The sequence below is a fragment of the Diuraphis noxia genome, unplaced genomic scaffold, assembly GCF_037042655.1.
Source record: "Diuraphis noxia isolate RWA-SAM2 unplaced genomic scaffold, SU_Dnox_SAM2 contig0002, whole genome shotgun sequence".
Lineage (NCBI taxonomy): Eukaryota > Metazoa > Arthropoda > Insecta > Hemiptera > Aphididae > Diuraphis > Diuraphis noxia.
In genome coordinates, this window is record NW_028301712.1 from 13,933,676 (window position 1) to 13,949,397 (window position 15,722).

The 15,722-nt window shown below is 30.1% G+C and overlaps 1 protein-coding gene across 5 annotated transcripts in view; it reads left to right on the forward strand.

Moving 5' to 3' along the window:
• Positions 1-2,576: 2,576 nt before the first annotated feature.
• Positions 2,577-15,722, forward strand: part of LOC107166088 (neuronal acetylcholine receptor subunit alpha-7-like) — a 198,044-nt gene continuing 184,898 nt past the window's right edge. For all 5 annotated transcript variants that reach the window (XM_089219318.1, XM_089219314.1, XM_089219315.1 and 2 more), the window contains exon 1: positions 2,577-2,788. In XM_089219318.1, the coding sequence (XP_089075444.1) occupies positions 2,725-2,788 (64 nt within the window). In that variant the 5' untranslated portion in view covers positions 2,577-2,724. The remainder of the gene's footprint in view (positions 2,789-15,722) is intronic.

Below are 15,722 nucleotides of genomic sequence, written 5' to 3' on the forward strand. Positions count from 1 at the left end.
AAATTACGTAATTTTTAAGTGCAGCCATATAACACAAGCTTAAAAACAAATAATAAAAATACTATCATGGGCATATTAATCGCAATACACATTACGGAACAAAATAAATACTTTTACAATTCTTACCGTTATTATTTTTAAAGTTTTTACTTTTTCAAACCGACAAAATGTGGTTTATCTCCATATTTCGAAGCAATACATTTTCAAGGAGTGCATTAAATACAGAAATATAGAATTTTAAACGAAAGGTCAATTAGTATTATCTAAAGTTTAGTTGATGAGCGGAGAGTAGTGAACTGCTTTGTCACTTCACCCTGTTCTTCAAAACCTTAAAATATATACTTTTAACTTATAAGTCGTATCTACGCTTTACGTATCACTAATTCGTAATTCACCACTTTATCGACTTTATCGTGTTACTCACTTAATACGTGTTTATACCATACGTACACAATCGTACAGATTGCAGCCGCATCAGCCAAGCTCACCACGATTGTCTCAACGGTGTCATAAAACTCTTGAAAATGTAATACAATGAACACTGAACAGGTATAATAGTATACCCACTATATACATTATAGATATCCACTCAGTAATAGATACAGGCTGAAAAACCATCTCCGCTGAGAATCGTTTTTCCTACTCAATGATATTAATTTTATCATTAAATTCGAGTACGACACGTCAACACGTCATCCATTACAGTGGCCTAAAATTCTACGCCTACAGAAACTGTACAGCAGAGCGGTTACCTATACTTGTGACCGATTTTTAAATATATCGTGTGCAATGGTTGTTATCAGCTGGATGTGAGCGTGCGTGAACTACTGCGCTTTGGCATTACGTGCAGGTCAGGTACATAAATTATTTGAACGGCAGGTGAGCTGATGGACTGCAAACGGTCAGTAGTTAACAGCAAGGTGAGGTTTTAAAGACGACCAAGAGTAAAGCTATGGGCGCGCCGACGGTGAAACTATAATATAACATAATATATTATGTACGGGCGATGGTAGAATTTTATGACCCTAAATGCCGTGCAATAACGTGCTCAATCGACCGTGTATAATATTACATTATTATATCTCTGTACCTATATTATCGTGGCTAGACGTCCCCCGTAGAGAGGACTGTGCTACCATATATGACCTTTAGGAATAGGTAATTAAGTCACCTGTAAAATAGGAAAACACGTATGATGGGCACGTACCAACACTATTTAAGAAATAGTCTGCGTGTTGTTCCTATAAATAATTCTATAAACAAAATATTGTTATTTTCAATTTGACTTTAAATTAAATAGGTACCTATAAAATATATTCAGAGTTACGACTCGGATTAATTGTTAAATATTCAACGATAATAGTTATTAATATTACAAGTCCCCACAGTAGATATTAACTCGGCGAGAACCGATCACCCATTATTATGAGGTACAGTTTACGTTATGTCCACATAAAGATATACGCGTGAGCGTGTATTTATTTTGTTATTTTTTTTATACTCCTTTCGCGGATTTTCCGTCCGAAAAAGCAGCGAAGCGGCCACAGTGCTCGCTCTCGCGGCGGCGGCCACATTGATCTTTGGGGAGGGTGTATGTGGAGGGTGGCGGCCACTGCTTACTACACACACACGCACACAGGCACACAAAAGTACGCTATAAAGTATGTATGTATATGCCTCCATGATATCACCATGGTGGGCACATTTAACGGACGGACGGACGGACGTCCAGCCAGGCAGCCAGCTAAAGGCGTTGTGAGAGCGTCGGTTGCATGCCACTAGTATACCGTGGCACCCACACCCGCTCGTGCGAGGTAGATGTGTGTGGGTCGGCGTCGTGGGTCGCTCGCTATCGGTAGACGAGCACCGGCGGCTGCGGCAGCGCACCGGGACAGTGGGCACCGCGCACCACGGGCGCACCACCGCACGCGCGCTCCGCGCACACCCAAATGCCTGACACGCGCAAAGAATAAGGACCATCAGCCTCCGTCGCGGTCCCGGCGGCCAGTCGTGTGTGAGCCGCCGCCACTGCCACCGCCGTCTGTCGTCGTCGTTCGCCGCGGCCGACGTGTCCGCCGTTCGTACACTGCAGCCGCCACAACCGCCGTCGTCTCACCAGTGTGTCTCGTCATAATCTTCGACCATAACTTTTCGGGTTCCATTGGAGTTTTTTTCTTACCACATCTTCTTCTCCTTCCTCTCATTTCGCTTCGTCGTACCATTTCTCGCGACACGTCTTGAGTAAGCGTTACGAGTAATAAATCTACGCGAATATACGCGTGGAACCTACCTATATATAGTTGCCATCGTTTACCGCAGTCAGTTACGTGCCTGTTTATCGTTCTCTTGCTGTGCCGCCGCCGTGTCACCGCGTAACATATACGCCAGTGCCGGTAATGGGTGGCCGGCGCACCGGCCACGCTACCGCGAGCCGTTCGCGTTGTCGCCGTCGTCGAACACACGACGGACAGCGTTAACAACGATCGTTACCACGACTTCTGTCGAAAGACGCCACAAGAGCCACAGGCCGCAGGAGCGATGCCGGCGATGATTCGGTGCAACTGGTGGCCGTGTCGCCGGCGGTCCGTCCGACGGTCCGTTCGCCCCGAGCCGGTGGTCGCCCCGCGAAATTGTCGCCGCGTCCCAGCGTGATTGCCGGCGTCATCGTCATCGCCGTTGCCGTCGTCGTCGGTTATCGCCGCGCGCGCACCGTCCACACGCGCGATGATGTCGTCCTCATCAAAGTTCGTCGCCGTGCTATTCCTGTTGGCGGCCGTGAAAATAAAAGGTGAGTAATCTTCGTATGTACGGCGCCACCATAATATAATGCATGTGTATTGTGTCGTGATCGCCACGCGAATATTATTATGACGCGGCGTGCGTGTTATGTGCCAATATTTGTATAATAATAATAAAGAAGTGTTTGATCGCCGAGCGATGAGACTGTTACATTTCTAAACAGCAACTAGTAGCTGCAACTGCTACACTGAATAAGTGTGTATATATACATTTTTTTTATATATATAATACTGCTGTCACTAGTGGTGCTTCTTGTTCTTCCTCGTCTTCCTCGTCCTCCCCGTATTCCTCTTCTTCTTCTACGGGTGGTGGATATTCAACACGTAGAGTTTATTTTTTTTCAAATACAATAACACTTTGAATCGTTCAAGTCTTTTGCAAAATATTTGTGTTGAACTGGTAAATACGTTTCTCGCCTATCACGAATTTTACTGAAATAGATACAAAAAACTTTCCACCATCCAAACGTTTATTAACGTCAATTAATACTATCTTCAATTAATATTATATGGTTTGATGTTTTTTAATCTGTCTCATTACATTATACCCAAACAACAATAACTTATATTTTGTCTTAATAGTAAAATGATTTCAATAACAAGACATCAATTGCATTATCAGTATAGTTATATACCTATTATGGCAATACACAATGTACTTTTCACTAGGTAATTTTTATGCCTTGGCACAAGCATTTATATAAAAACTAAGTTAATCCATTTAACACTGAATGTTACGGAAAATAAATTAAGAAATATTAAGCACTCCGTTAAACTCTGGCAAAACCTAATTAGTGTTTCAACATCTAAGGAAGAAGTTACCTACAGTGAATAGGCTCAAAATTGGTCACTGGTGAGGCTCTCACATGATGGATACCTGCGATTCCAAAGATTTAACCACCGTCAAATACGTATACAAACGATAGTCAATCACATTGTAGTCCACTGTGTAAGTCTCGTCGACCCCAGAAACGAATTCCTAATCCTGGAAAATTTATATGAAACAGTTGGACCAGATGTAAATATTACATATACCTAGATATCTTATTTAATATACATCGATAAGCCGTATAGATCAATAATATAATGATTAAAATCATCCCGGCTATGCACGATATGAGACGTTGCAGTCAACGCTCAAATTATAGTTATAATAATAATAATAATGATAGTCACATACGAGTGGTAAAATACGCACCGTTACCCCGCCATGATCGACTTTAATATATTATTATGAGCGGTGTATTAAATGCGCTTCGACAATCACGTATTGCCGCCGGATGCTTCATACACTCGTCCGATATTATATTATAGCTTATAGCTTATAATAATGTAGACAGCCGCGATCAACGACTCATCGATTACAATTATTTAAAAACGTAGCTAGTAACCGCGATTAACAAAATATGAACAAAAAATAACAATGGTAATGGTAAATGTAATGGTTGTGTAAGTTTTCAATAAAATTCAAATATTGTTCAACGACAGATAGTAATATAGTCAACAAGTTCAGTCGATCATGTCCGGTTATAAATTAATTAAATTAAATATTGAATTAAATTGACATTTTCTATTTCTCTAATACAAAGTAATATATTATTATATGACAGAAGTTATCAACATTTTATAATAATATAGGTTAGCTATTTAGTGCCATGGCTTTTCAATTTCGGCAAGTTTATTGTAATATGAATCACGTTTTAATTAAAATCGGTCTCAAAAAATTTCAATTAAAAACATTTTATGCCACGCAAGGTGTCCCTAGTTGTCATGATTTTTTTATTTGTACGTTTGCTGTATTTAAGATGACATGTTAAAATACAATGTGTAGGTTGTTAAAATAAATCCATTTTATAACTTCTATTGAAGTTGTTATAAACTTCGCTCAAGTCGAATTATTGATTTCAAAGGAAACTTAAGTATTTTTATTTTTTTATTGTATAAAAATATTATAATCAATGATTGCAAGTCTTTTGCAAATTACCAGAATTAGATGAGTTTTAAGAAGTTATAGTAATTTCGTATTTATTAATAAAGAATTATAAATTTTTTTTTTAAATTCTGGTGTTTTGCTTATTATTATCATCACGATTTTTAATTTTATAAAAACTTAATAATTACTACAAAATAATCTACAGTGATTAATATAATTAATATTAAAATTAAAAAATTAACTTGATGTTTTGATTTTTGAAAAATATAAATTAATTTTAAGTTGTTAACATTTCCAGTATCACACACACGAATGTCATACAGTTTTGTTTGAAAATTAAGTAAATTTTGAAATTGATGAATTTTAAATTAAATTAGATTGCCTTGAAGATTTTGTTACGATTTACATAAGTGACTATATTTTCTTAAAGTTTTTATAGTTTTTTCAAAAGTTTGGAATGTGTTTGATGATATAAAATTCAATTATTTTGGTTTGGTTTGAATTCGTTAAATATAAAAAAAAAAGGTCGACTTGGGTTCAGTCACTATAAGTTAGATAGGTAGGTCCATAATTTTATTAATATCTATTTTTTTATTTATTATATATCAATATGAATACTGGTGTACAGTGTACGTCTCCCATTAAGCACTTTAAACAAGATTGAAAAAAAAGCATTGCTGTCAAATTATTATTCATTTATAATACGAGTATTTATTATTATTATTTAAGAGTAAAAATAACCATGATAATTTATTGTTGCAAATGGATGAAAAAATCTATACATTTAGTTATGTATTAAAAATTAAAATTCATAGCTTATCTATGCGTATACATTTTTCTAATAAACAACATTTTTCCTTGCAAAAGATTAAATAACTTCAAATTAATTATCCAACATTGTTGTATCCACATAAACTCTATGCAAAATTATAATTTTTACTGTGTAAACATTGATTTTCTGACGATAAAAGAATGTATAATTATTTAAAAAGTCTAAATTATCTCAAATGCAATTTCCAATACAAATTAAAAATTTCTAGTCAGCGATTTTTAATCAGTGAGTTTATATATTTTTAATCACCTACCTTGTCTTATAATAATGGTGAACTGTGTTTTATTATTTAAATGAATAATAATGCTAATATTCACATTTCACAATCGTGATATTTGAAAAACAATATAACAAACTTAAATTCAAACAAAAATGATCAAGAAGTTATTAAAATTACTTTACCGCATTCGTCCTTTTTATAATTTATTTAAAAAAAAAATATGTTCTACAGGGAATTAAAAACTTTAATTTGTACACGAGTACTATTACAATGCATAAGTAAAATTTTAACAATCTAAACATTTTAATTTTGTAATGACAGGTACTTAATTTAATTAAGTTATTTTTTCACGTAAACAATGTGATGTATTTTTATTTTTATAGATGCGAATAATTTAATTGGAGCACTTTATTTTTAAATATATCATACATACCAATATTTATAAGAAATAAAATGGTGTATACACATATTTTATCCATCCAATTAATATTTTTATAAAAGTTAATCCAAAATAACCAATTCTTGTTTGATATTTATATTTGTAAAATATATACTTACCTACACCATTTGAATTAATGCAATAACTTATGTAATGCTTAAAGAGTGTGTATACAGGTTATTGTAGATAGTAAGAAAATATTGAACTTTTTTTTTATGTACACATCATTCGTGTACAGTTGGATTGTTTATTTGCTTAATAATATTTGCCTATAGGGATCTAAAAGTATTGAATTAAATGTTTTGTTTTTAAATAGCTACCTCCCATAGTTACATTAAGTAAATGGTATTAATAAATTATTATTACCTTTATGAGTTTTCATCATTTACTGGTTCCTGAAAATATGACTGAAATTAAATTGAAGTAAAATTAAAAAATTAAATTTTTTCTTAAAAATATTATAAACAATCAATCTTCTATTTAGAGTGACGTGTCACATTATAATGTACTCAATATGTCAAATTGATGATTATATTATATAAGAAAAAAATATAAATATAATACAAACTTTACATGCAATCAAATAAAATTATTGTTTATATAGGTATGTTAATTTATACACTACTACAACTTCGCATTAGAATTTAACAAAAAAAAAAAAGAGTTTGATTACATTTTTAGCATACCAATATTGTAAGTTATGGGTAATTAATAATTATGGTTAAATTATTATACATTATAAAAAAAAAACATAAAATCAAACGTATCTAAATACAGTTATCTATAGTGTAGACATTTCATTTTATATGTTCTTTATTCCCGAGAGTTTTCGCATATGAAAACATTATGATATGTTCATTTTTAGTATAACCTATGTATTTATTTGTACAATGTGTTTTACCATATAACTTTTGATTTACTTAGTGTTACCTGATTTCTAACCAGTTGTTATGATCTAACTCTATAACTTCTTCAATGACATTGTTTTCATTCAAGTACAACTTAATTAATATCACAAATATTTTAATTTTTATCAGACAGAGGTATTAGTTTAATCTGCAGATTAAACATTTGAATAATAAATGAATTTTTTATGTTTCTCAGATGTTCTATTCTACAATCTATAAACAAAATTACAATTGTTGTAAAAATAATTTGTCTGACATTTTAATTTTGTTCCCATTTCTCTGTTTGCCAGTTACCACTCAAAGATGGCAACAAGTCCAACTTTTAAACCGAGAAAACAATATATTATTAATATACAGTCAAGTGTGCTCTTAAATCCCTTCTGATTTTTAACCTTTATAATATTTAGGTGGGTAAAATTATTATATTTAAAAGACATAATATTTTATAATCACATTATTCACATTTAATATTTTCAGTATCGTGTGGATTAAAATGATCTTTGATACATACAACTAAAATTACAGGTGGGTATTAAAAAAACAAAATAATCAGGTGCCATGTAAATAATTATACTTACAATCGTTGTTTTCACCAATTATTTTTGATACTTAAATTTAAATAATAAAATTATCATTAAAGCCTTTAAAATCAAATATTCTTTTTTCATGTTAAAAATTGATTTAAAATTATCCTAGTATTATTATTTTATTAATTGTAGCAGTTATACCAGTCAACTGTTGTTAACACAATTATTTAATAACATTTGTTTAACATGTTTGTTCATTGTGATGTTTTATCAATTGAAAATTTAATTATCAAGTAATTTATTTTAATCTAACCACTCATTTCATACGTTGTCAAATGTTTCCATATAGTGAACTCGAATCAATTAAATAATGAATTTAATCAACTATTTCAAAACCTTGTATAATGTTTTTGATCGACAGTACCTATACAATTTTACACAGTAATAATTTTTGGAAAAATTTAGATGTATTGCTCTGATTTGTACCATAAATATAAAAATTACATTCAACAATATTTGCATAAAATGTACTATAGTTGATACAAATGTTTACATAATTTATTTTAAGTAAACCACGAATCATCTATTATTTATCTAACATTTTACTTTTGTACATCACTAACTATTGTTAACCTCGAGGCATAAACTGTAAATATTTATTTGACCTATAACTAATCAAATCTTCTAAAATTGTGTTTAATTATACTGAACTACATTTTACTAATATAATATTAAATGTGATGCTAAATGTGAGATCATGTCACTGATACGACAAAATAGTGTAGTAAATACCGTACAATAAAATAATATATACTTTCGTTTTGAATACAAGATAGTATTCGTAAGTTATAATTATTCATTTTTGGCAGCGTAATACAAATGCATATTATTCTGTTGTGTTGGCTTGTCGCTATCCTAGAACAGTACCATAATGAATAGTTCCCAATTCAGTAAGATGTTTATATAAATTCCAAAGAAAAACCACGACCCATCTGTCTTGACAGTAATATGGTCTCAACCTCAGGTACAATGTTTTTACATACTATATATATTTTGAATTATAAATATCCAACAAGCGAGAAGAGGAATTGAAAAATTATTATTTTCCTAGTGTACTATGGGCTGCCGATATATTATTCTGGTTAGGATTACTACGACATGTCGATTAATTTTGTCAATGTCATCCACCGACCACCGCCGTACTAATGTGAAGGCTCAGGGATACTATTTATGGTGTTCTGGTCTCACTAAACCCGAAGTCTATGTGGCGTATATAAAGACTTCGGTTGCGACCATCTAACATGATATTATATTAGACTCATATAAACACGAACACATTTTGTTTCAGTCAGTTGTGGACTCGCAATATTAAATAAATATTGTATTCTGCTGTTAGATTTATTCTTAATAAAAAAAAAAAAAAATACACATAAAAGCAATAAGTACTTAGTATTGGTTTTATACTTTAACATTATATATTTTTTGTTTTAACCTTAAAAACATATTTGAGTATAATAATTAGTTAATAACATCACTTTAACAAACATCATTATAATAGTGTAATATTACACTTTTTTTGTAAAAAATACGTATATTTTAATTTTAAATATAACTATAGCCTATTTATATTACTTTATTGTTTAGAAACATCATATCGTATAATGATATTATATTATTCTAAATATTATTATCTTTTAATCATTTGATAATAATTTATTAATAACAGCTATAATAATAAAAATACAAAATTATAGTATAAAAATAACTTGAATTTATGTATTTTATTTAACAAGTTTAATAAGTGCTTCAGTTATTTTATACAATGCCTCTATGCATATTATTTACTAAGTTGAATAACTTATTAAAAAACTACAATAGTTGCGCTCCTATTGAATTATGCTCTTTTAATTGGCTAAACTGTAAAAAAAACAAAACTTTTTAATATATTCTTAAGACGTCTATCTTCCTGTCAATACTTTCAATACTTTCTTTCGCGTACCTACTTATTATACTACAATGTTGATTTTGAAAACTATTCATAAAATTATGGTACTTTGGAAGGACTAGCAAAGGTGATTTAGATAACATATATCTTTTCTAATACACCTCTGAATCTATATACGTCTCATATTATTACTATCGATCATCTAACTGTATTTTATCAACATTAAGAAATATGTACATTCATTTTGTATTCTATTGTTTTAATACATCTACTACAACTACATTATATTTTCATATTTCCATGTATGTAGGTGTAGGTCAGTCAATTACTATAATGTCGATAATAATTCAGACGTGTTTACCGGTTTAATGATACAAATTGAAACATACCTACTGAAATGGTATTCATTCAGAACCATCAGTATTGCTCAGCAAAGCGTTTCTCGTTAATCATTAATTTGTAATTCCAAACTATCAAAATGCTCCATGCCATTTATAAATAAATTAATACATTTCAGAAGTTATAATTAAAATGTTGTTGAACGTCACTACAGCTAATACCTATTATTGTAGAAAAATTGTATACATTTTTAATTTTAATTAAATATTTAAGTTTCTATGGAAATTACTCCCTGCCATCGAAAATATCATTCAAAATTGTTAAAATGTAATAATATAATCTTCAGTTATATATATTTATACAAATACTATGTATTTTAATATTATCTACTTCTAGCTCCTGTAGCTTCCCACCTACTCATTTACTTAATTCGATGGAATTCGATGAAACGTATATTAACCTATATAATATCCATTGTTCCTATAATATTTACTTGTTATGAATTACGATTAATTTATTGAATTCTCAATTCTTTCAGCACGGTGTTAAAATAACAAATCGGATCCAATCACGTCATGGTCTATAGTTAATATATTATGAGAACAGTATACAGGTGTTTTGAATCTGATAAATATATATGACATCGACAACCGTAGCATTATTAAATACATTTGTGAAGCTACTAATGCAAAAATCGGAAATTATTGTTCATGGTTCATTTTAAACGACAAGTGCATGGTTCTTCCGAATCTTAATAATAGTTGCATATATAATATATTGTAATATTACTGTGGTAAATAAAATTCAATGATCTTACGTTATTCGTTGTAATTAATTAGCTGAAGTAAATTTTTCGTTAATAACATTTTTTTTTTTTTTATTATTCACATTATTGATTTGGGCCTCCTGATAACTTAATACTTATGGATAATATATAATGATATTTTTGTTAGATACTTTGATAGTCCATAGCATTATATTGTATAACGAATATTCAAAATTTAAACCAAATAGTCTATAATTTTATCATTGGCTAGACGTGTATTTACTAGGTATCTAGATAGTTATAACAATACGATATGACATTAGATATGATTATTCTAAATGCAAATTATTTTTGGAAAAATTGCCTTTTAAAAAAATGTTAATACAATTATGATAGGGCAAGTAAAAATAAAATAATGTGCAAAAAAATCTCTTTATGATGTAATTCAAGATTGTGTTGTAAACTATACACTTTCCATGTTGCATGCATAATACGTACCTACCTGTCTAAATAGTTTTGAATCAAATATTTGTTTAATCTACAAATATTATATTATTATTAGTTACTATAACTAATACGTACTATTTTGGACTTTTGGATCTTTGAATGCAAAACTTTAAATTAAAATACATAGATATACTTACAGTTTTAACGAGAGGCACAAACTTAGTAGGTAGTATAGAATAATGTTTTCACGATGAATGACTGAAGTGAAATTTCAAACTGAAGAAGATTCATTAGATATGTTTATGGCTATAATACTGTTTAATTTGTTATCTTAATATCATACGTCACCATATTACTTTCAAGTAAATAATTAAATATTTCAATATGCTGTTACAAGTTTCGACTTAATTAGTAACGATTGTTAAATGGGATATGTCTTAGTAGTTGCAAAGAAAAACCATACATTTTAACTCTGATATTTTAGATAATTTTTTTTATTTAAAATATATTTCAAGAGTCATTCACCGAACATGTCCACACCCACTTTTTCTTATTGAGTTTATTTAAATTCTGATTTTTAAATTTTTATATATAAATATACTTAGACCATTTTTTAAATTATCGAGTTATTCTTTACTACTCAACTACACTCGCTCTGTGATGACATAAGCTTTTGTTTGTAAAATATGAATCCCCAGTAATAAAAGGGACTAATATTTATTATATTTGGACCATATTTATATATTATTAATGTTGATAGATTAATTTTCAATAACTAAAATTTTCAAATCACCATGGATATAAATCAGTTAAGTCTATTTTTCATGGACTTATCATCCATACTACACTAAGTTAAATAACTTAAAAACAACTTGTTAACATTTTAATTTTGATATGTTAAAATATTAAATAATAATATTTTCTAAATAATTTTAAGTCAAAAAGGAGGATTCATATTCTAAAATAGAAGTTTGTACCTCCAAAAGACAGAAGTGCAATCTTAAAAATTTAAAATGATAGTATTTGAATGTATTTAAAATATTTCAAAAATCAGATTTTGCATAACACTGTTATTGAAGAAAAAATAGATTAGTTGTTTTTATGAATTACCCAATAATATAAGGATCTTTTTCATTCAAATAAATTGGGCATTTGAATAACCATCAACATTTCCTTGTTTATTTATTATTATTATTTTCTTTTTTTTAATTTTATCTTCTGTTATTATAATAAAACATAAAAAAACTATTGTTACAATTTTCAACAATAATTTTATTTTGAAATTTATCCTATTATTCATTAAAACATGTTATATTTTTGTAAATAAAATGTTTTGAGATTAAACAATTAATAATTATTGGTGAAACGGAATATGTCAATAACAAATTAAATGTTATTTTAGCTGTACGATTTTCAAGTGTATCTAGAAAAATATGAACCTAACCTACTCATATGTATATTTTATTATTTAATAGTAGGCGACAGTAGCTAATGAATATTATTTTATTATAATATATTATTTTAATTGGATACAAACCAGGGTGCAGACGTTATCATAAGAGTAATGGATTGGAATGCTTGTATGGTACGAATTTAGTAGTGCTTAGCACAGCTCCAGATTTGGATTTCATATGCCAATATTGGTCACAAGAGAGATTTATACATAATAAACTTGTTGTGTATTGGGAGTTTTGATTTTAAAATCGGACGAAATAGGTGTAGTCGGCTGTTTAGGATTTTTCTTTTTAGTTTAAGGCACAGGCTCCCAGTAAGTCTCTTATCAAGCGTAATGTCGAGATATTTGGCATTCGGAGAAGTTAGAATTTGGGAATGTTGAAAGTAAACATGTGGAAGTTCAGTTATTTTTAAAGTGAATGGTGCATAAACAGATATATCTGGATTTATTTTTATTCCTCACTTGGTTTATCAGTTGTCAATGGAATCTAAGTGTATATAAAGACTGTTGGATGTTTTATCAGGGTCATTACTAGCACAGAGTATTGCAGTGTCATCTGCGTAAGTAGCCATGATGGTATTTGTTGTAACTGGAATATCAGCTTTATTAAATAGATCAGGAAAGAGTTAATTCAAGGAGTGATTTTCGAGATATGAGCAAATAATTAGATAGTATGGTTAGATTAGATAGCAGACAAAAAAAAAATTGAGTTTATATAGCAGGCCTTCATGTATCACTTGGTCAAAACGCTTGTCCAGGAAAACACCAGAACCAAATTGTTTAATTTCAAAGGTTAATATATAATACAAAAATAAATTAAATATCTAATTTGACTTTATACATGATCTATTTTTGCATTGTTAATTTTAAAACATAACCATAATCAATGATTCAACAATATTGAATTACTTTCTATACGATATATTTGTAAGTAAATCGAGTCTTTTTAATATTGACTTGTATATGTTAAATACCTTTTAGTTAAAAACCAAAAATAGTAATACTAATAATAAAATAATATAAAATAATTGTTTTCCAAATTCTACCTCAAAACAGGAGAGTAAATAAATTATGATTATTAAATAATATTATAATATACGTATACATTTTCTATAATAGGCATAGTAAAATTATTACTAAGGGTTGTGTGTATAGTAGGATAGGGTACTAGAATTTCTTCACACGAGTTTACTGTTAAAACATTGCATGGCTCAATTTAAGGGGCTGTGTATATTTAAGTCCCTTATTTGTGCATATAATGGTCTTGATAATATGATATTATAGTTATTTTACTTACTCCCTATACACCTACCCCAATATTATGTTGTGGCGTGTGTGCATAGAATTATAGGTTGCCATGTTACCTATATAGTTACCATGATCTAATAACATTAATATTATAATATAACACAATCCGCTATAGACATTGCCATTATTTATGTGTAGCACAACAATGTGTATAATGATGTGGAAACAATATATTATATAGTAGGTATACTATATGACTATTATATGAGTACCTATACTACATACCTAACTACGTATATTATGACAACGGCATTATGCGTTTACACACGACCGCGGAGAACGATCAAAGGACTGCGCGTGTAACGTCGATGATAATATTGTATCTACGCATCCGAATAAGTTAAAACGTAGGTAATAATGTAGTTTTCTATTATTCGGATTGGTTACAATTACGACGTCATTATAAGCGTAATAAAGCTATCAAAACGGTAGACAGAGTCATAGCAAACACTGCATCCGCCCTTTGTCGCTAACACGAATTTTCGATTTGCACCCTCCTCTCACACCGGCGTAAGTGGAGGGTCGTAAAATCGAAACGTGTTTAATGATCACCACCGGTAACTAATCCGAACACGCGTGCCAACAGTTATCGGCGAGCTGGTCTGTCGGATCGGATCGTGTTAAAATCAACTTGGGAACTAGAACCTATATATATATACGAATATACAGGATGTCCTGTGAACATATACTCATTAGCCGAACGGGGGACTCTCCGCCCGGATAAACACCAGTTTTTCGCTGATTTATCTATAAACTAAAAAAAATGATTGCAAATCATGTGATTAATGAAAATAAAATATTGAAAGATCAACATTTTCAGCAAAATAAACTCTAGAAAATAGATGTCTTCATTTTTCCAAAAAAATGTAATCAAATTAAAAATAAAATACATGTATACCTTGTCTATGTGAGTCTAATGAAAAAAAAAAAACAGATTTATTATCTCAGGATATATCGCAATGGGTAAATCCTCGTGGGAACTTGTATATATGTAGGCACGCCCGGCTTAGTTGGAACGAGTTCGTTGACCAATATTCTGTATCATGATAATAACATTATATTATTATAATATGATCATTGCTGATGGTTAAATGCCCACGAATAGGTTTCAGAGATTTGTGTAGCGTCGAGAGAGTGCATGTATATGTGTGCGTAATTACGTGAATGGGTGGTGAAGGGTGGAGGGTTGAAGAGAAGTTCTAAACCACCTCACTCCACTAAGGTCTTCCGACACGAAAATGTATTTCTATAGTATTATCTGCAGTACATATTATTATATAGCGTGTAATTTCGGAAAAATGATTATTAACACAATCGCCTTAGAAAAAAAAATCCATAATGTGTACGTCAGTTGCACTGGGAGTTTAATAGTTAGATACTATTTAAAATATATTTATATAAATTAACATACTAATATTTTATCAATACCACCATAAATTAAACAATCGTTTTATAACCTTGCACGCATGTGCAGGTAATTATAATAGTATAATAACATTTGTATACTAATACAAACAAGTTATTTCAAGCGTAAATATTAAATAATTATTCAATTATTCGTCAGCTATCTGCAGATGTTTAATAGCGAGAAACGTTTGATTTGCATTCTCACTTCGATGTTAACATATTAAATTTTTTCCAATTTATATTAATAATAAAACGAAATCCAATCATAACATGATGTATTCAACAGGCTTTGTAAGTCGTAAACAAAAGGCAATAAAATACAAGAAATGTGATTGAAAATTCCGTAAATAATGTATACCTACTATGAAAATAAAAGCAAACAATGCTAAAAATTAGA